At 39.1% G+C, this 23,105-nt stretch overlaps 1 protein-coding gene across 5 annotated transcripts in view; it reads left to right on the top strand.

Annotated features, from left to right (window-relative positions):
- Positions 1–23,105, top strand: part of LOC106858495 (SAM and SH3 domain-containing protein 1) — a 523,779-nt gene that overhangs the window by 421,766 nt on the left and 78,908 nt on the right. For all 5 annotated transcript variants that reach the window (XM_088161582.1, XM_088161583.1, XM_088161585.1 and 2 more), the window contains one exon: positions 6,727–6,855. In XM_088161582.1, the coding sequence (XP_088017708.1) occupies positions 6,727–6,855 (129 nt within the window). The remainder of the gene's footprint in view (positions 1–6,726; positions 6,856–23,105) is intronic.

Genomic DNA, 23,105 nt, shown 5'->3' with positions numbered 1-23,105 from the left:
GTGATAAATACCAACGTTTTAAGTATGTTGGAATGTACATTTGCATAGATGTAACTTTTTTTGTTAGCATGCATATATTTTTTTTTTTTTCCAGAGATAACTTCTTGGTTGTAAGCCACAGAGAGGGATCCCAGTAGTGTGCTTTTAAATTTATTTTAATTTACAGAGGGAAAAGCAGAAATCACATTCAAAATGTTTTTCCAGAGATGCTTTCTTATACCTTCTTGACAAAGACTTTGGGGCTTTGCAGTAAAAAGAGGGGGGGAAAAAAAGGCTGTGGTGCTACTGTTGAAAGAAACACTTTATTTGCAGAATTTTGAAAAGAAGTAAGAGGTTTTTTTGATGTAAAGATAGGGCAAAGTTTTATATATATATATATATATATATATATATATATATATAAAAACGTAACTTTGGTTTAGTATGAATTATTTGGATCTAGAGTGATTGTGCTCTTTACTCAGTGGGTTGTATCAGTTATTTCAGATAACTGCTGCAAAGTCTTTGATATCAAAGTATACCATTGTGCTTTCTGCTTATTGTACAGAATCTTTAACAGTTTTAACCATGCTACAGAGAGCTTGACACAGTAGTATCACATCTATTTTTGTAACTCTGTCTGCAAAGCCACATAGTTTAATGACTCAACCCTCAGATGCCATAAAAATTAATGGAAAGTCTATTGAATCAGTCTGGTCTGTATGTTCTTTTTGTTCTCACAGCGTCTGGCTATAGAGAGGTCAAGGGAACCATGACAACTTTTCAGCATCCTCAAAAATAGCTGTTCTCAATATAAAAATGTCATGACTTGTACGCTAAGTATTTTATGCCTTCTTCTGAATATCAAGGCAAGCGCTGGTTGCCTGGCCTTGCAGTTCTGTCTCATTCACATTTCTGACCCTGCTGACTGTCAAGACAGGCTTTGAACCTGTCAGTGCATGGATAGTGGAATTGTTAACTCTGCTGAATGTAAGATTGTCCTTGCTGAGCCCTAGGAATAGAAGAGAATATTTCTCTAGCAGCTTGTTGGGTTCATTTTTAATGCAAGCATTTTGAAGCTGTGCCAGAAGGCAAAACATCAGCCCTATTCCTAGCAGAAAAACATTGGTAGCGAGGGACAGGTAAGAGGGTCAGAAATGTGTAACAGATAGATAGAATTATAATGGAGCTCTGCAGGTTTTCCTACAGATGCCTGTCCTCACTGTGTATTACTGTAATAAACTGAGACACGAGCTCTGGCCAAAGAGGTGGATGCAGGTTTAACTCATCTATTTGGAAAAGGTTTGGATCTGATTTCAATCTGCCTTCATAGAAAGAACTGTGAAGGAACCTGGAATACAGTGTCTCAAATTAATCAACTGTAGCCTGAATTCAGGTGTTAGTATATTTTGGAATGCAGGGAGTTCTGCCACAAGTCCAAGGTCACTTGGGGAAGGATGTGAAGTTTCCAAGCTTTTATGAGAAAAGGGGTGACATCTTAGTAAAAGTTTCCCATGAAAATCTGATAATTCCTTGCTTTCTAACTAAGCTAATACTGCTCAATTTTAAACATCTCGTAGGATGTGTGCCATGTATATGACGGCCTGTTAAAAACAGGGTGTTTATTAGGCACAAATATGTTTTCCTGCTGTAGATGTTCTCATTTCACTGCTTTTTTTGTCCCTCTCCTCCCTCTTACCCGTTTCCCCTCCCCAAACAAGCCTGTTTGCTCTGGCCCACGTTCTGGCTTTCATTTATGTACTTCTTAGAGCTATCCAGACCAAAGGTATTACTGAAATGCAAGGTCATGTTCCACAAATTTTTAGTAGGAGTCTCTGTTAAAATCTAACTGCCAGAAATAAGCTGCTAATGTTTACAGTGACTCTCCACACAGTAGTCCTGTGTTTCAGGCATGGAAATGGATTTTTCCCATCTTAGCCTGTAAAGGTCAAAAAATGTGTCTTTGCCAGGGCACGATTGCTACATGTTGTGAAAGAGATCCTTCCCTTTGCCAGTGCTGCTTCCATGTTCATTTATACTTTAATAGGAAAAAAGTCAGATTGTCTTCCTCCCAGTTTCTGACCTATTCCTAAAATCTCAGCTTATGCATGTGCTGTGGCCATAGCTGCAGTGGCTTTTAAGTTTTGAACTTGAATAGTTGCATTATGTACTATAACCTGCATTGCCATGTGCAGATGGAGACCCATCTGTCTCTCTGAACAAACAGGCTTGTAGCATCCACATCTTTTTACATTTCTGAGATGCATGCAGTTATGTGAATTTCACCCAGGAGAAGTGAGCACATATATCCAGTAGTCAAGACCTCTTTCCTGACATTGCTAAAATCTGCCAGAATAGGAGGAGGATATACTGGAATATGCAGTTTTGTAACACATTTTTCAGATTCTGAGACAGAAAAATACAGAGTAAAATAGTTGTATTTTTGGGAGATTTTTCTAAAAATCTTATGCTGCATAGAAATGTATGAAGAAAGTATGCAGGCACTGCTATTACCTAATATTTAGGTACACATGCAGGTTCATCAAATATATTCATTACTTAGCAAAGTCTGTTATTCCTCCTTAGCTATTAGTGGTTTTATTTTATTGTACTATTAAAATATGAATGTATTTTTGCTTAATTTTACAGCCAGCAGAGCTCTCTAGCAAAACATTTTTCTATTTTGCACTTTCAGATGTCAAATACAAAGGATTCTGCCAAGGCGTTAAAATAACTGATGTGCAGTGACCGATAAATTCTAACTTTATAATAAGTGCCGAATCGTTCCAACTTTTCTTTGTAGTCACTCCATTAACAGGAATCCCAATGGATTCCTTTGGTATTCACATGCATATCAGAACTAATTCTCTGGGAATTTCAGGGCAATTCATCATTTTGCTCTGTGTTTTATGATGCCAGAAAATGTTGCATGCATGCATTATAAAATGGAAATTTAGGAACACAACTGAAAATAGAAATCTGAGATAACTTCTGTTTTCATTAGACTTCTAAATCTTCATTTTACATTTAACCCTTTATAAATAATGGGTTGTGTACTTTCCTGGCTATCAAACTATTTTGTGGAAGGCTTTGTGCATTAGTGAAATCTTAAGGGAAACACGTTGTAACTTTTTACCAATAAAGTGTTTGGAGAATGGTTTTCCCGCTTGATACTTGTATTGCTCACAATTTTTTTCCACCAGGGAAAATCTATGGGATTATACAGTGGGAACATTGCAGTTTGCATGGTAATAAACACAATTGGTGTAAAACACTCTTCATGTTAGTGCTTTTTTTAACTGATCAATTTATTACAAAATGAGAGAGTTTATTATGAGGTTTTGATTTTAAAAATGTTACTGACAGTTGAGAGCATTTGAGAGGCTTCTGAATTACAGATAGATCAGTAAGAATCAATTTGAAAGCTATACATTTTTTCATTGCTCACATAAGCTGTCTCAAATATGCAACCCATCTATATCAAAATGGGACATAGTGATACATGATGATTGAAGGCTTATTATAAATTACATTGGCTTATTTTTTGTATCAAATGACTATGTGCTTTTTTCTACCTGTGAAACTAAAATGGCACTCCACATTTGACTAAACCTGTGAAAATCACCACTAGGTCTTACTTACCCCAAAGCTGTCCACATCTAGTGAGGAGGATGCACGTGGCCTTTGCAGAATGGCAACTACATAAAGCTGCAGCTGCCCTCAGTCTGGTAGCCCAGCAAAAGCGTGTGGCAGGGCTGTAAGGAGTATGCGAGTCAGCTGGCTATTCTCCTCTCTAAGATCTTGTGGGATTTCTTCTGTTCCTTCATCTTTTTCTGGACATTAAGCTTGTTTTCATTTGCAGCATAGCCCCCCTCATGCAAGCCCTGAGCACTGCCAGCAATCCCTACTGGCTGGTGCCTGCAGCTCTGCTCCTCTGGCCACGGCAGCACTGGTGGACTGGGTCACTTGTGAATAAGCCTTTCTTTGTAGCCACGTGCTCACTGGCAGTGGGGCCACCCACGTTCTGCGAGCTTTAATTGGGGTGCTGCAATCAAGCTAATTATGTTCTAGGGACAGTCAGCCTTCAGCCTTGTGGAGGCTACCTTTAAAAATAGCACAGTGAACTTCATGCCAGCACAAGTGAAAAATGAGCACTTGTTAAGCTGTGTTTGATCCACTGGCAGTGCCATTGCTATCCTGCAAATGGTATGTGACCATGTGTCTGAGGAGGTGTGGAGAGGAGCACTGGAGCATGCTGAGATCCTCAGCTCTGTCTGGCTCTCAGCTAAGCTAAAGTTCACGTGGTAGGTTTGGATTTGGAGTTTTTCAGGCAATTTTTCAAAGTCATGAATTACCTTCGAAAGTTAGAATGTTATGTGTATTTTGGATCAGGTTAACTTTATGGAATGTATAGTTTCCAGGATTGTGAGAGGAGATGGACTGATAGGCAATTTTCATATTGTTCTAGTAAAATGATGCTTCCGTGTGTTGCTCTTATATCGTTATTGTTTTCACCTTCGATGTTCTTAACTTGCAAAGTTTATCAAGGAATAAACAGACTGGCTGAGGAAGATACTCCAAAGTGGGAATTTTTGATAACCCTTTGAGAGGGATGTTTGTTATGATTGAGTGACTGGGATTCAGATGTCCATGTCATCTCTGTGAAAGTCATATAGGTTCTCCTACTGCCCACAAAAGTGAGCAAATAAAGGTTAAGTTTTGGGGTTGCCTTTTCAGTTTGGTGTTCATTTTTTTCTCCAGCAGTGCAGCCCTGGATATTCCTACTGTGTGTTTAAACACTGAAAGCAGCATGTAGTCCATGTGGGACCAGAAAGCACATACTCAGGCACCAGGGGAGTGTCCAGTTGCACAGGGAGATTTGTTGAACATGTGGTACAGACACACGAGAGTCCAGGTTTCTTCCCCAGCTTGTTGGGAGGTGATGGATGTCAAGGAGATGGTTGGAGGAAGGCATAGGCTTCTGCTGTGAGCTCCTGTAGAAAGGCAGGGTAGCACTGTTGTGTTCTCAAAGGTGGTGGCTTTTTCCCATGTAAACTATACATTTACTTAGCAGCACAGGAAGTTTTTTGTCCAAAGCTCTGGAAAGTCTGAAGTTCGCTGAAGTGTATTTGTATCCCCAATCTTTTAATGCTTGAAACATCTCCTATGAGGTCAGGCTGAGAGATCGGAACTACAGTAAAAAAATATGTTAAGTACAGAGGCAGGGGAGAAAGTTTAGACATGTACTTAGTATAGTTATTTTGTTTCTCCTGCTCCAACAAGTGACATGCAAATTGTTTTCCACCTGTACTGAACATACTAGTGTTGAGAAAATGCAAGCTGTTCCAAATTTTGGGAATGTGAATTCTGCAAAAGTTGCTGAGGAGTCCGCAAAAGTTTCAGGAGATAACTGTTCTGCCTGTGGAATTACATTTTAAAAGAGTAGAAAGTAGTTTTCACAAACTCTGAGATTTAATAGGCTTTCACTTTTATTTAAACTGGAATGTTTTTTCCAGTTATGCAGAAGTGATACTTCATTAGAGCAAACCTACCTCTTCAGCATAGTCCAGAACCCTGAGAGTGGAGCCACATGCTTATTTCCAAGTAACAACAGCTTCAGTAAGGTGTGGTTATAATTAAGAGTTCCTCCTAGCTCGTATGCTATAACTCAACCTTGCAATTTATGTATATTATTAGTACAATTATTTTTACATTATTTCTCTATTGCTTAGCTTTCTCTTAATAATCATGACATAATTTTATGTTTATATGAGTGCATCTATGAACAGCAGCAATGAAATAATAGTCTGCAATGTGTTCTTGTCCTTCTCGCAAGATAGGCACAGAGAGCAGATTGTTACCTTTTAAAGAATGCACGCAGTAACATACATGCTCTTTCATAAGTTAGACAAACAGGGACACAAGATTACTCCATCCCATCTTTTGGACCTATCTTCAGTGTGTGTATATTGTACCTGCCCACCCCCTCACTTCACAGGTACAGTATACATATCTGATTTTTAGAAAGGTTTCTCATGACACTTGAAATTCAGTCTTTCTATTGTTTTGGTCTCGTTTTCTTAATTCATAATTTTAAAGTATGAATTTGGACTGTAATTAACAGATTGTTAATTAGATTTCTGTCTATAGCCATTTTATTAGCAGTGTAGCAATCCTGCCCTGCAAATCAGACATTTGGGACTCAGCAAGCCATGTTGCCGCCTCCAGTACATTTTAAAAGACCAGCTGGCCGAGTGTCTTTGTGGGTGTCATTGTTTGCAGTCTGGCTGATTTGGTGTATTGGCAAGAAATGAAATGGTTTTAGTTGCAGTTAGTCGTTGTCACAAAGCAGGCCTACTCTTGGTAAGGTCAGTGAAATGTGTGTAATGACTCGCTCTTGGAAGAGCAAGCTGCTGCTTGGAAGAACCAGGTGCAATTTGAGTATATGCTGGTGGAAGGGAATTGAGGCAGATAGTGCCTAAGGATGTGTTGTTCCACTGCTGTGCATTGTTCTCCCTGCCTTCTTTCTCTCTGAAGGAATTAACAAAGTCCCACCTGATTGTGAGGAGCAGTTTTGGTACTGAAATTCCCAGCTGTTCTTGTTAGTGTGCTCTGGAATAAGGATGGAGAGGATGACCTGAGCACGATGTGCTGCGAGGGCAATGGGGTTTTCCTTCATAGTTGTGATACTACCTTTAAATTAGAATTTTAAAATTGATTAATCTGTTTCCTTTGTCTTCCCTGTAGGACGGGTCACTGGGAAATATTGATGATCTGGCACAGCAGTATGCAGACTACTACAACACCTGCTTCACAGATGTGTGTGAGAGGATGGAAGAGCTGCGCAAGCGGAGGGTTTCCCAAGACCTTGATTTGGTATGTAGAAAAGCTACAACTTTATTAGCAAATAATTACCATTCATGCTCCAGATGAAGAATCAATATTACAGCTCGAAGAATTCTACCCAGGGAAATAACTACGTGATTGTGTTCACGCATACAAACGTTTCAGCCAACTCAATTAGCTGGATTAGGTTTTTTCAAGGTATTTTTTATGATTCATTAAGCCTTGGAGTCTGCATTTCATATTTCTTCTTTAATTAGAGCACTTCTTGCTTGCATACATTTGGTTGCAATCCTCAACTCTTGAAGGCAAGATACTGTCTGACAAAAGCATCATTTCCTTGCTCCAAGATGCTCACAGTGTGAGCACAATCAAACTGTGCGGGTTTTCAGTCACACTGTACAAACTGTAAAGAGGTGCTTCTTTAAAGTCCAGGGTACAAATACTGGTTCTGGGCCCCCAAATGTCAGAAGTTCTGCAAACCCCTTTCCATCATTTTATGCATTATAGAACCTGTAGCAGGTGATATGGGGTCATAGAGCCTTTCAGGATGGAAGAGACTTCAGGAGGTCCCTAATCCAGCATTCAGCTCAAAGCAGTGTCAGCACTGAATTCAAACCAGGTTTCTCAGGGCTTTATCTAATTGAGTTTGAACACCTCCAGGGACGGTCATTGCACCATCTCTGAGAAGGCTTTAATACTGCTTTGCTATCTTCATAGCAAATTTCTGTTTTAAATTAATATTCTGTGGGACCCTCCCCATGGCAATTTATTGTCTATTGTTCTCATGCCACACACCTTTTCGATAGCCTCCCCACGGATACCAGTAGATCTTATTGAAACTGTCTTTTCTGACAGTTCAGTTCTGAATCTCCCAGCTCTTCTTGCCGGGCACAGGCACAAGTCCTTGAGAGCGCCTCGGTAACAGCTGTACCTGGATTATTTAAGGCTACTTTCTTTTTGGGATACCAACTGAGAGGCTTTCAGAGTCCGTAGAGGCTACAAACTTCAGTTGCACAATTAATGGCTGCAGAATCAAGGCAGGGAGTCATCCTCTGCCCTACTGAAGTTTGTTAGTTTCTTCTCTATTTTTAAATAGAAAAAAAGGCAAATTTTTTTGCAGATCTGTTGCTGCCAAGAAGTTCCAAGGGTTAAACAAAAGGCTGTTGCAGGAAATTCTTTTGTAGACAGACCCTTGAGGCTTCTGTGCAGAGAAGCTGATGGCACAGAACTGTGGTTCTCATGAAAACCCCCATGCCTGGCAGGCCTAGTATTCTTGGTAGCTGTTGGCAGCAATGAAACCCCCTTTGCTGGTGCTCTTGGAAGGCGGCTCCTGTGCTGGGTAATGGAGTGTGCCTTATGGTGGGAGAGAACCCCTTCCATTTAGACAGATGGGCCTAATTTGGCTCCCTTGGCTTCCGAAGCTGCAGAAGCCAGGCTGGAGAAAGCCATGTGAGCTTAATTAACTCACATCAAAGGTGCAGATCTTCACACTGGTTTAAATAGATGTGAGCTAACCAAAGACAGACCACCGAGTGATTGATTCTACTCCAGAGAAGCTATAGTCAGAGAAAGCAGCAGTGTGAAAAACAGCCTGGAGATTTCTCTTCAACATCTCTGATACTGAATTTGCTTACTCTAGTGGTCTAGTGATGACTTCTTGAACTGTCAGGTCAGAGAGAAGACAATACAATTGAAAATTAAATTAGTGCTCCATTTTTGCTACATCTGTCACTCTATAATAGTTTCAAGACATAAGATAGCCATTCTGCTGATAACATATGAGACTGTAGATACTACCTCACTTGCCCAACAACCACATCCAAACAGTGCTGACTGCAGCTGAAACTTGCTCTCATCAATAAACAGGCAAGCTTGACTTAGCTACACAGGGAAGAGGAAATGGCCACGTAGACCAGAATGTGATTTTAGGGCAATGAACAGAAGAGTGAGTCACTTGTTGTGGTGTTTCTCCTGTCTATACACCTCGATGTTCGGGCATAGTGAATGGGAAGTAATTCTGGAGGATTTGAGCCCAATGCACATCGTGGGTGTGCTATGATAGCAGAAAAAAATGTACCAGGTAACAAATATATGCAGCTCCAAAATTATTATGTACCAGTATTGTTGGTCTGTTAGTCTAGCCTGACCATACACTGCTCTTCCAGCAGGGATGAAGAGGGCAGTGCTGTCTCTACACCCTCTCTTCCCAGCAGTGGGGCTGTGCCAGAGCTGGAGGTTGGCAGTGTATCAGTTCTTCCTCCCCTCCCCAATGGTCTTCTCCCTGTCTTTAGTGAAGTGAACAGAACAGAGCTGACATGCATGGAGTATTATTGCAGGTTTTCAGGGGTTTACTGGAGTGACAGTTACTGAATCCATATGAAAATGCAGTATTGAGTGCATAATAATACTTAGGAGAAGCATAAAAGGCCAAGGTTAGGTTGCTGCTTTCACTGAATGCTCTGAACAAAGAGAAAGAGCAGGTCACCCCAGGAATCAAAGCGTCCTCTAAGCCCTGCACAGAGAGGCCCTGTCAAGAGCAGCAGTGTAATAACAAAGACATGCCTGAGCTGGCAGAGCTTTGGCAGTAACGTGTATTTAGCACCGGCTCGCCCAGATTGCCCTTTGTAGCATGTCCACTGGAAGGACAGAAATATGAACTGTTTATTGCTGCTTCTGTACCCTTTGAAATAATTTTAAGCTATTTGGGTGCAAGTGTTGATATCTTGATTGCATATTGTACTTTCTAATCAGCTCTCCAGCCTTTCCTATCAGACCATGGCCATTTCAGTCTAGATATCCTGCTCTGAAGTTGAACTTTTTAAAAAATCACTTGGTAAAATTGTTTGGAAAAGCAACATATCTTGTAACAAAACAGTGGATGCAGATGGAGCTGAACCCAGAATATTTTTCCAAATGGTAATGCTGTCAAGGATTGTTAGTTGTCCCTAAACACAGTAAGTGCTTTCTGTGTTTGGAATTTTGTCTGTGTTTTTGTAATGGAGAATGTGCTTGGGTTTGGACACTAGTGTTTGTGAGCAGCATGGGAGTTGCCCACATTTCCTAGCATTTGGCCTATTCCTGTACACCATGTGGGCTTTTGGCTGAGGAAAAACTGCAGGTGGAATAGATATAGTGGATTTTTAGGCCCATGATAAATGTATCACTGGTAGTATTGAGGTGAACATCAGCTAAAATACAGTTATGGCTGGAGAAGTGACTCTGTGAGGATGGTATTTTCTAACTGTTCACATGACATCCTTGTCTTTAAATTGGAGAGATGTGAATTAGATGGATGAACCACTCAGGTGTATAAGGAGTTGGCTGGATGGCCACACTCCAATGGCTCAATATCCAAATGGAGATCAGTGACAAGTGGTGTTCCTTAGGGATCCCTGTTTGGATTGATGCTGCTTAACATCTTTGCTGGTGACAGGAAGAGTGGGATCGAGTGCACCTTCAGCAAGCTGAGTGGAGTGGTCAACATGCTGGAGGGAAGGGATGCCATCCAGAAGGGCTGGACAGGCTTGAGACATGGGCCTGTCAGGTCTCATGAAATTCAAAAAGGCCAAGTACAAGGTCCAGCACATAGGCTGAGGCAATCCTCAGCACAGGTATAGGATGGGAAGAGAGCAAATGAAGAGCAGCTCTGGGGATAAAGTCTTAGGAGTGTTGGTAGATGAAGAACTTGACATGACTTTCAGTGTGTGCTCACAGCCCAGAAAGCCAACAAGATCCTGGGCTGCATCAAACGGAGTGTGGCCAGCAGGTCAAGGGTCAAGATTCTTCCCTTCTACTCTACTCTACATCCCGTTTTGGGGTCCCCAGCACAGGAAACGTGTGAGAGAACTGTGTTTGTTCAGCCTGGAGAAGAAAAGGTTCCAGGGGGACTTCACTGCAGCCTTCTACTAGCTAAAGGGGGCTACGAGAGAGCTGGAGAGGCACTTTTTACAAGGGCATGTAGTGATAGGGGTGAGACACTGGAAGAGAAGCTGTGGGTGTCCCATCCCTGGAAGTGTTCAAAGCCAGGTCAGATGGGGCTTTGAGCAACCCCATTGCAGTGAGGTTGGACCTAGATGATCTTGAAGATGCATTTCAACACAAACCATTTGATGACCTGCCTCCTTTGTGTCTCTGGGTCATATCTGCCTGGCCATATCTGCCTGGCCCATTGACAAAAGCAGTTTTGCCTTGCCTGTCAGCAGGACAGCATTGACTTAGCTGTGAAAGAGCAAACTGCATTCTGTTGTCTCGTCTATCACCAACAGTGGCCAGCTAACTGCTGCTGCCAAGGTCTGTATTGTAGCTGATGGTCTTGAAGTCAAAGAACGGCTTGAGGTTTTCTGATGGACTCTGACAGCTGCAGTTGGGGCACTGAGAAGTTGCAGCCGTCTTTTGTCTTGCAAATTATATAAAATTAATGCTACTGAAAAGCTAAATGGCATAGTAGTATACTTTTTCCCCACATTTATGCAATTAATTTCATTGTGTAGAAGGGGAAGTGTTCAGAATATCTCTCTGTACACTGTGGTAAAGTACAATGAATGTATTAGGCAAAATTACCTTGCCTAATCCCCTGTGTTTTTACAGTACCTGCACATGTACACAGGCAAATCCAGAAAATAGAAACTAACATAAAACCATCATAAGTTTCTTGTCCTACTTCCAACATCCATGTAGTTTTCCTAAGTCTTGTCTGTGCATGGTTTTAATGCATGGTTGAGCATCAACCAGTAGTTTGATTACAGATGGAGTTGACCATCTAGGTAATGTCATCACATATAAATGGTATGTCCAGCAAGAAAAAGGGGAGGAAAAGCAGCAAAAGTAGAATAATTAGTAATCTGAGTGATAGAGTAATAATGATTTTTCCTCTTTGGAGGTGCATTTGTCTGGTTGGCAGTATCAGCAGGCCATTTGAGAAACCAGCCAGCCTTTGCTGAAGCATACTAAAACACATGGAACAGTTGTAGTCAGGGATTGATGTATATTTAAAAATCTTCAAGGGAGTTAGCCACCAAAACTGCAGCTGGGATGCTGAACGTGTTTGTGGAGTGTGCCTGTGTCTGCTCTATAGCTGACACTAGTCATGTCCACCATTCTTCGCATCTTAATTAATATTTCAGGATCCTAGAATAGACTGCTTATTCCTGCTATGAAATGATCACCTCTTTGCAAATTCAGTACTGGCTGCTGTTACCATTTGTCCTGAGAGGACACTTCTGTATCTCAGTGGAACAGGATCCCACTGTTTTGTTTTGTCTTGCTGGCTGCAAGAGGCCCTCCAAAGTATAAACAACATCTGAGTTTAATTAAAAAGGTATCTACAGCACAAAAAAAAAAAAAAAGGCAAAAAAAAAAAGCTGGAGAGAGCAGAGATAAGATTTCCTAATTTTTTTAAAGTCTCCAGGCCTTATTGGGCACACGCACAGAAAATGTAGCAGTAAAAAGTGTGAGCTTTCAAGCATCATTTTACGTTTTTTTCCCCAGTATAGATTGAACTAGGGGGGATTTAGACTGAATATGAGGTACATAAAGTAGATTCACACAGAAAATACGTAATGAAGATTTACTGTGTGTACAGTCTCAGTCTCTCAGTATTTTAGGCTTATCTTCATAAGTTAAATTCGTAGTGACATTTTCATCATTAATGGAGCTTTTCAAAGGTAGACATAATGGAAATTCTGGAACAGACAGGCTATTTTTAGTGTCTCATATCACACACCAAGGCAGCAAAGGCATTTAAATATAGAGCTAGCATTAAACATGAAAACAAAGCAAGGCTTGTTCCATATGCAGCAAAGTGAATACCATTCTTAAACAGTTCTTAGTTCACTTAATACTAGCAGACTAAGTAAAAATCTCTCCACTTTCTGCAATCTAATGATCTCCTGCAGTCTCACCACTGTTTTTGTTGGAAGGCCATTTATGAATAATCCCTTAGGCAATAATATGTTCAGTTATAGGCTGGAGACTCAGCGGACTTTGCAGCTGTGATGGTTTGGATGACCTTATTTTCCTTTCATACTTCTGGAGGATCCTTGCTTTTTGGAGTAGGATCTTCTGTTTAATACTTCTGGTCTTTTAAAGTATTTTTGATTATGTCAGTGTTACAGGAAAAATAGGTTGTCAAAGAGAATTGTTTTTTGTTTGTTTTTTTTCTGAGCTGTAATACTGTTATAAACAAAACAATATTTATTTAATAAATAGAAAGGATAACTCACTTCTGGCAATCTGGTAATTGTGGAGGAGAAAAATTCTCTTTAGCTTTATAAGTGTTTTTTTAGGTATTCTTAATCTTCTAATGTAATTTATAATCATTTTCTTGCCTCTATACATACAGCAGGAATTTTACTTTGAACCTCAGATCAGTTGAATATATTCTTACTGTGCTCACCAGAAACAGCACAGATCTGGTGGAACTGACAAACTAGATTTGTATTAACTCTGTGATTTAATCTCATTGGAGCCTGAGGACTAGAGGGAAGGGGTAATTGATTGACTAACTAGCTCCCTTTGTGGCTTTTTTTTTCCTTTCTCTCCTTAGAATTTAAAAGTGATAGCAAAACTGGAAATGTACAGCATCACGCTAGTAAATTTCATTGCAATGGATACAATTGTTTAAAAAGAGAGCAAATTAAATTGCCGTTTAAGAAGGTGCATCTCGGAAGGGAAAAAAAGCAACAAAACAACCAGAAAAACAAAAACAAACCAAATTAACTCAAACCAACCAAAACTCTGTGGTGAACAGTTTCTCTGATGTGCAGCCCAACTTGCCATTCACATATTACTAGGTTTCCAAGATACCCAGCTGAGTGGCATTACTCTGGGAAGGACAGCAATGTGTATTGGCTGCGTTAGAAGTGTCAGACTTTCGTAATGTGATAGCAGCCAAACCAACAGAGGAATGAACCTAAAAGATGTATTGTCTTCTGTTAAGATTACTCCTCAGTCTTTGCATAGCGTCAGCTTGACTCCCCAGGGTGCCTCTCTGTGCTCTCCTTCTGTGGTTCCCCAGCCACTGCTCACCAGTCCATCTTTGTGTGTTGAAGACAGCTGGAAGCAACTTCAAATGTCAACTAATTGTAGCACTTACTTGTGCTTCTTCTAAGTCCCCAGGTAGGGAAACACCACAGTGTGTCCTCAAGGAATAATAAGGATATTGCTCAAGATAGATACCTTGAGGTTAGTTGAAAAATATTAATTGTGGGAACCATAACAGCCTTGCAGATCATTAGGGAAAACAAACAGGTTTTAATCACTCATAAATCAAGAGCATGTTGTGAGGAGAATGAAAAACACATCGTGAGTATTGCTGCACATCTGGATGTGTTTTGGAATGTCTGTTTCTCTGCAGCAGAAGGACACTTCCAACAAAGATGCCCAGAGGAAAGCAGGGCTCCATCTGTGAATTCAAAGGGACTGATTCCTTTTTTTTTCTCTTCGGATGGCCTGGCCCCTGCTCTTCATGTAGATTCTGATGCTCCACAGCTACTCTTCTTTGATCTTTCCATGCTTTATCTTCTCTCAGTGTTGTGTAGGTTTCCTGTTTCAGCAGTGCTGCCTGAAGCACATAGAGAAATGCTCCATTTCAAACAAGATGCTCTGTGAATTTTGTGTTTGAAGGAGAACTCAAGCAGTTTGAAGAGACTTGATTTCTTTGGTGAATGATCTATCTGTTTTCCACAAAATAATAAAAAGGAATGGCGATCAGCTGGAAATCCCGCTCCCTGACTCCCATATGTCATATCCCTCTTGATTTATATTTTTAAGTTTTCCCCAGTGGTTTAGATTGCAGTTTTATTTTACATAAGAGAACAAAGTAATCTGGGATTACGACATCCAGATTTTCCCTGATTCTATGGCTTCTTTGGTTGTTCAAGCAAATAGAGTTGGGAAAGGCAAAAATCCTGTAAAAACATACATATGAAAATGAATGGGCAATATATTCAAAAGAATTCCATTTCAACTCCTTATCAGAGGGATTAACTTCTTGCATTGCTTGTGGGCATGATGAATAAAATCAGTCATGGATTAGAAACTAATGAAAGAAGAAAGACTTGAAATTATTAGCAAAATTTGGAATTCATAAGCTCATTATGAAACACATACTGGTAATTTTTTGTTTATGTCAGTATCTTTTGCCTGTTGCTGTTGAAGTTCCAGATAAGACCACAGTTACAATTGTTTGATTTATAATTCATGTGAAACTAGTGGCAGAAGAATTGTGTACCTGGATGCATTTAAGGCTGTAAAGGTGATAGGAATAGCATCATAGTGAATCAATGGTTATAGATGTGGAAAAAGAGACAAGCTTTTCATCATATAAGACTTTATTCATAAGACATCCAGATAAATTAGAAGATAAAAAGATAGCAAAAGTCAGAATTTGACAGCTTCTTTAAGATAAAACAGGCTGATAAACAGTATTTGAAAGAAGTCCATCTCCCCTTTCCAGAGGCACATAATTCAGGTTTCTCGGTACTTTCTGTCTTGGTGTGTCCACAGATCACAGAATCAGAGTCTTCTGAGTTGGAAGAGATCCACAAGGATCATCAAGTGCAACTCTTAAGTGAACAGTCCATAAAGGGATTGATCTCACAACTTTGGTGGTTTGTTTGTTGGTTTTTTTTGGCACCAGGCTTTAACCAACTGAGCTAATCTCAGGGTCATGGTAGCACAGAAAAGATTAAGGTGCAGTTGAAGTCCATTTTGACAAAAGAGAGAGATTTTAAAGTTTTGAAGCATGTGCCAGGTGCTGAAAGTCCCACAAATGAAAGTAAGAAGGAAGTCAATCATCAGAGTAGCTTTATTTTGTTCATGTGATTAACTGTTGAAAGCTACATAATTGGAGCCTTCAGTTGCTAGCCTACACAGAAGCTCACCAAATAGTTTTATTTCTCCTTTGTGCACTTTCTCCCTCAAAACCCTTTAAAACATTAATTAGCCTTTGTTGTGTCCTTTGAAGCTGGTAATTTTAGTATCATTATGCCTATTTGGCCTCACCTCCCTGAGATTCAGCTGCTGCTGAGGATTTAGCTGTGTAATGCCCTAATTCCTCCTCTGAAGCTAAATTCGCAACAGAGTAACCTGAAATTTATAGTAAATTCAGAACAAGGTAATAATACCCAGAGGTGTACCTCAGTGTAGGTGTAAATAAATCATGGCTGGTGAAGCAGTGCACGATAGACACTATGGGTGCCCTGCAGCTCAAACCTCAAATCCAGTCCATTAGACCACACTTTTAAAAACACAAAACTTCAAAATTGTGCCAGACTGTACAGTGTTCCTGGTCTGGCAACTTCCCTTTGCAGTGGAATGTGGAGGTCTGATGAAGAGTCTAGTCCTCTTGGTCAGTAGCTGGCTGCCAGCCATCTCTCCTTCCTACCATCCTGCCTCTACTTGAAATAATTGTCTGACATATGGCAAGGATAATAGAAATGCAGAGGTGCTGTGGAAGAGACTGTTGGTTTCTTCAACGTGTTAATTTCACTGGCATAATGTCAATTGGTGATGACTGATAAAGATGCTCTTGTTAAACCCTAAATGAGATACTTCATTTTGAACACCTGTGGGAAAGTGTGAGATGAAGGGCATGATGTGCAAAGTAGTAGGAGGTGGTGGTTTGATCCACTGCTGTAGAAAAGCAAAGTTTGGTTCTTCACTCTGCCTGAGGAAATTTATTTAACCCTTATCTTGAAGCACAGTGCTTTGCAATTTAATATTCTGTCTTAACCTTATCTGTTCATCAACCGTGTTCACATATCTAAATAGTTCCTGGTGTAGCAATGGGAATAGCAATGTCTCATCTTCCAGGTAGGCATCTCACAAAGTTAGTGAATCTCTTCTTTTTAACTTGCAGGTTAAAAACTTCAAATATTTTAAACATGGTTCAACAGGAATGGAGTAGGAATGTGAATATTAGCCCAATGTTTTTTGACACTTTTTAAATTTTTATATTCTACATTTATATGTAAAATAAATAATAATATAATTATATTCATATGTTTTAAATAATTTTATATATTTTGGTTACTTCACATCAGAATGATACTTAAAAAAGGAACTAAACTACTGACACTCTAGCAAAATTCAAATTTATTTTTCTTGATTGCTTTTTTTTACTCCATAATTAGTTTGGATAATGTTTTGTTTGTAGGAGAGACAATAGTGGAAGAATTATCTCCCTTGATCTCTTTTTCTTTGAGTAGCCTCTCAAGTGAACAGCAAGACTAGCTTAATGCTAGGCTGGATGAGCATTTCTTTGGTTTTCCTCCTTTTGAGCTGAGTTATGTTTAGCCTTAGTGGATTAGTGTTTTTGTGGCTGTTGAATTGCAGGTGGTACCTGTAAACTCACACCTTTGCTCTTGAAATATATACAGATGTTTTGTAGCAGTCATCTTAATTTGCTAAGAAATGTTAATGTTCTTCAAATTTTCTTTAAACAGTGGGAATGGAGTAACACTAAGAATTGCATCAACTCTACACTTGTCTTTAGTAACATGGAAATATGAAATACCTCATAAAGCTTTCCATGACTGAATGACAGGGCATATTTAGATATGGAACACACGTTGTTAAAAACATGTAGATAGGCAAATTAAATACATTCTTTTCAGTATTTTACATGTTGGATAAGATAAACAATTTTTACAGAAACTAAGTAGCCATCAAGTTTTCTAGCTGAAATTTTGGTCTGAAGGTAGAAAAAGACATTAGGAGGAAAGGTAAATGTAACTTTTGTTGGCACGTGGACTTGTCTTTTTCAGGGCTTCCTGCTCAGTTTTTTCCACTCTTCTAGGTTTTGTTTGGATTTTGGGTTCTTTGAGGCACAGGAAATGTTAAGTGCTCAAAGAAGAAGCCTCAACTTTGGGGCAAAAAGTGTGGGGTAAGGAGTCCGAGAGCATCAGGAGCAGGTGCCCCAGGAGCTGGCACTTCTCAGTGCATTTGCTACTTTTGACTACATGTCAGGTGGAAGAAGGGAACAAAGGAGGTTTGGTCATTGCTTCCTTGCGAGGGTAAGGAGTGAAGTGTTAGAAGGCTGGGTGAGTAGGTCACTAGAAAACTAAGCTGGAGTAAAGAAGAACATGTTACGCACTCTTGTGGCTGCAAAGGGTGAAAAGAGCTGGAAGGCAGCAAGATTCTTGTGCTTATGTGAGTCCTGAACTGTCTGCATGGGCCAGAATATTGCAATAGTGCAACATAACTTGTGATAATAAGTAATAACTAAAAAAACCACAGTAACATAGCACAACTGGTCATTTTAAGGCACAAAAAATGTTACTTAGAGCTAGAATGGTTGGCACTTCTTGCTAGAAACGTCTTCACTGACCAGTGCACTCTTTCTCTGTGAATCTGTCATGGTCACTGGCCATAATGCAAGCATGATTTGATGAGGCACAAGGTCAAAGGAGGAGATTTTGAATAGCCGTTTTGACCTTTTCATTATAGGTACTGCAGGAGAAATGGTGAGCCACAGTCAAGGTTCTGACTGCCGCTACAAATAGGTTGCTCTGGACCTTTGCAAGCTCCAAGATGAAACTAATGAGAAAAGAGAAATGAAAGAATTGAAGATCAAAGTCATGGAAAGGTTTAATAGGTTTTTTCTTAGAGTGTTTTATACACCTGAAAACACCTAGGGACAAAAGAATAAAATTGACTTTAGCCCTGTCTTAGTTCAGCTTCACAAAATGACAGAGGGAATTAAAACTGTTAATGTTTAAGAATAAACTGCAGAAGTTCAGTGAAAAACCCAAGAATACAGAAGGTATCTTCTTTATCATAGCTTCACTTGGAGCAGTGGAAGGGCACTCCTTAGGGAGTGTCCCTAAGGTTTGCATCCTAAACGCATTTCTTTTGCTTTTTAAAATTACAAAAATAGAAATACCTTCCAGACCATAGTTCAGTCAGCAAATGGAAAGGAAAGGAAAGGAAAGCAGGAAGACGTTTTGTCTGAGTGAATGATACAGAACATCTGAGGTCTGCAATGAAGTTGAAGGAGATGGCATTTTGCCAAAAGTCACTTTCAGGGGAAGCATAGCAAAGTATGGTGGGAAACAAACTGTGTTTTCCTCTATATCCATGCTACATGCAACAGGAAATATTATTATTTTCCCTAAATAGTGTGAACACAATTGATTTTCTCTTCTTAGTGATCCATTGAGATTATTCTGATTGAAACTATTTACATTTCTAAAACAAGCATTATTCTGTATCGGCCTTTGTTGACAGTAAAAGGGGTATAATTAGGGCAAGACATCACCATTGGGCTTATAGCAGATTACCTGTTGTTTCCTTTCAGCCTTTCACATAAATGGTTTCTTTAATTCTTCTCTGTTGAATCTTGAGTTTTTTTATTGTGGTTGAAGGTGTGTTACCAAACCTATTTTAAGTGCTGTCCTATTTCATGGAATTTACCTTGGTTTTGTATTATAATTTTGAGAAATCACCTGATGCCTCCTTTGCCCCAAGACAGATTCAGCTGTCCTTATCATGCTTAACAGATGCTGATCAGACCTGTCTTTAAATTGTCCTTCCGTGTTAATTCCACTGTCTCCTTAGGCAGGCTGTTTTAGCATTCGTAATATCTGTAATACAGTGGTAATTGTATGAGATTAAAGCTTGTGCTTACCTCGTGATTCACTGTAATCTCTGCATCCTTTTTAGCCAACCTGTTAGCTCCCAAGATGTTCCCTACCCTGAATGTCTTTGTCTGGGTAATTCTGTTTAAATGTACTACCTGTCAGTTTTTCATACTACACAACATCTGATTCCCAATCATTAGCCAGAATAACCTGCTTTTTCAGTTATTTCCCTATAAGTGGTGGTGGATTGACTTGTTCATTTCTTTCGAATGGAGCCTTAAATGAAGCAGGCAACAGTCTCTTCTGTGCACCTTTCTCATTTGATCTTTCACCAGAGATCTAGAAAATACTTATTGATCTAATATGTATGTGTGAACCAATATGTAAGTATTCATATAGATTTCACTAGCTTTGACAAGAATTTGTTTTTAATTGCTCAAGCCCATTACATCTTCACTGATGGAGGTGTTTTTTTCGCTCCTTCTGAAAAGTATATGTCGCTGTGGATATTTGCAGGAAAGGGTCAGTCTGTAAGAGTGACAGTGGAGGATCCAGAAAAAACCCTGTATCTACATGTGGCCTTGCACAAAAATGGAAGATAACTTAAGGTGTCTCAACAGAGAGATCATGTGCAAAATGCTAAATAGTTTGTTCAATGCAAATTATATGACATGGATTGATTTGGCATGTACTTGTTATGTAGAAAATTTTGCCATCCTCTCAAGTGGAGTCACCAGTATTATGAAGTTGTTTTATTCATAATGCCTTCTTTAGTCACCATTTATTGATTTTTGTAGTAGAGCCTTCCATAAATTTAGTAATTAATTACTTGATCTTGAACCCTGAAGGCCTTATTTATTGCTTGAAAATTAAGAAATCAACTCAGGCTGTAAGACAACTGTTATCCAACCTTCCTTTCAAAAGAATTGCCATGTAAAATTATGTGGGTTATTTTTTTCTCAATTTTATGTAATATTAATACCACCTGTTTTGTATATGCTTTGAAATTTTCCTGAGACATTTGTAAACTGAACACAGTTGCATTCTTCTTGTGCCCCATGACTTTGAAATCAAATGACAAACTATATTGCACAGATTTACATTATGTAATAGCTTTGTGATACAAAATTATTTGTTTAACTTGTTTTCCCTTGTCAGTCTGTTGTTCTATGGAACTGCATTTTAGAATCCTGAGTTATTTTTTATTGTTTCAAAAGCAATATCCTGAGCATAGCTTATGATGGGGAAAACTCTTATTGTTTTTAATACCGTTTTTATGTAATTATTTATATACATAAATACATGTAAATTCCTATTATGTGTGGTTTTGTATATTTAATAGAATTTTTAATATATTGTCTGCCAATTTCTTAGTTCACAGACTATTTTATGATCTGGTTTTCATTAATATGAAAAAATACCCTATTCACAAACTCCTGCTGAAATTACTTTCATATTTCCCCACCAACGCCCCCCTTCCTTTCCTCTGGAAAATACTGTTCTTCATCAAAACGTTAAAACCACGCAGGAAGGCAGATTTCTGCTGTGCTCATTTGATTTGTCTGTAAAAATCATTTTAGAAGTGCAAGGACATGTCACGTAACATACCTTCTGTTCTTCGTCATCAAGACATCTCTTTCTGAAAACACATTTTCAGGTAGTGGTTTATGATTGCTCTGAAGAGGACAGACTTTATAGGAGTTTTCTCTTGGTACTGTGGTGTTGCTGTGTAGGCAGACAGATTATTACATATGATTTGCATCTCTGCATTGAATGCTAAAATATCCATTTTACAGAGAGTTTAACAGAGACATTCAGATGTTAAGTTATTTTTTGGAAATGTTTGGCTTTTATGGAGCATCTACTGACAAAGATAATTTTCTTGATTGGGGATGGAACAAGCTTGTGGTGAAACAGTGGAATTGACTGGATTTGAGTAATGACAAATGATGTCTCTTTAGTGACACTGAGAAATAACACAGCAAGTGGATCTTCCTGGTGTTTGGCATACAGGATGTTCTGCTGCTTTTGGTTTCCCCATTCTCTTAACAGTTTGCTGGGTTTTCATTTGCCAAGACAAATTTTCTCAACATTGCAAGAAAGTGAATTAAGCTTTCAGATGTTGAATTGTAGCAATATTCATTCTCTGAACTTCATGAAAATTTCAGGACATTCATTCATATGTGCTTTCTGCACTCTCAAGTGCAGAAAGCAGCATTTAACCAAAGGAAGCTAAATTAGCATTTGAAGGTGTTGCCACAAAAATTAAGGACATGCTGTTTAAGAGGTACTAAGTCAGAAGAAGGAAAATAAAAATATATTCATGATGCTGTCCCTTTAATTAATATACAAAAGGTACCATATTTATGCAGTCAGGAGAGATTTTTCTGGAGAAGCAGAAATCTCTCTGTGAATGGCTCCCATTTCTCATTAATGCATGACAGAGCCGAAGTCTCCTTTGCATTGCTAGATGAGGGCCTTATCTTAAGTAGTCAGCAAGGCAGTGCTGATAATTTGAAAACATTTGTGTATACTAGGAAATTGACATATAGAAGCATTACATTATAGCTTCAGAGGGAATTTAAAGAGACTATAAATATACTGGTTTAATTAGGGGCACAGTGCTAACTGCTGACACATTCTCCTCAAAGTCTGCTTTCAGAGCACAATTACTAAATTATTTTTTTTTCAAAACACAGGAAGCTTGAGGGTGAAAATTAGGTTAGATAATTCATTTGAGGTTTTTGTGTGTTTCTAGTCACAGTCCATGCAGTCTACAGGGCTGCTCGTGAGTGTGTATCCAGAATCACAGATACAGCTGAGAAAGAGCAAATTATGAATTGCTGCATAGATTAAAAATTGTAACAATTAGAGATATTATCTCAATTTGGCAAACACTCTTTTAATTAAGCGGGGAAAATTGAGAAAAACGAGTTTTCAGGGACTTAGAATGTTATTAAAAAACCAGTTGTACTCTTTTGTTTTCCCCATTTACTTTTTCAAAATGTTTGTTTTAAAAATCAAGGACCTGAGAGTAGCCATGCAATTAATAAGGCAGGGTGAACTATTTAACCTACTCCACATGACTTTATCTGTTTGCTGGGTTTTTGCCAACTTTGCTTTCATAAAGACTAGTTGCAAAATAGCTCCTTTCTCTCTGTGTTGTCTCTTTCTGCTTTCTCAGACCACTAGAGATAGCTAGCCCTTTAGTGTGCAGGTCTAATTAAAATCTAGTCTGACTAATGAAAATACGCTGGGAGAAACACTGGGTACGCATCCCTCTAGGATTACAGAGAGAAGTTTGTGTGGTACTGAGTGGGAGAGAGTCACAGAGTGTTTTGTGATTACTTTCTCAGCGATCATCTCACCAGTGGCTTTCAAGACTGGTTTTGGCAAGGAGGTCGTTGCTGTAGCAGAGTTCTCTCCTCTCCTGCAAAAGCAGGGCACCAAGGAAAGGAGATGTACACCGTGATTCCAGTTACTTACACCTCCATATGTCTTTTCTGAGGTGTGTTGGCAGCTTTGACAAACCTGTGAAATACAGTAGGTAAAAATTCTTATTTTCTGGCAAATAGATCGAAATGCAAAGGATTTAAGTAACTTCCTGAAATAATACAGAAAACCAATAGCAGAACTAGAAGAGGAACTGAATATCTTTATTATCTAGATGTTCTTCTTGCTGTTTTGGAAGTGCCATTC

The sequence above is a fragment of the Sturnus vulgaris genome, chromosome 3 (assembly GCF_052056855.1).
Source record: "Sturnus vulgaris isolate bStuVul1 chromosome 3, bStuVul1.hap1, whole genome shotgun sequence".
NCBI lineage: Eukaryota > Metazoa > Chordata > Aves > Passeriformes > Sturnidae > Sturnus > Sturnus vulgaris.
The sequence above is the reverse complement of the archived record's forward strand: the minus strand, read 5'-3'. Positions and strand labels throughout refer to the sequence as shown.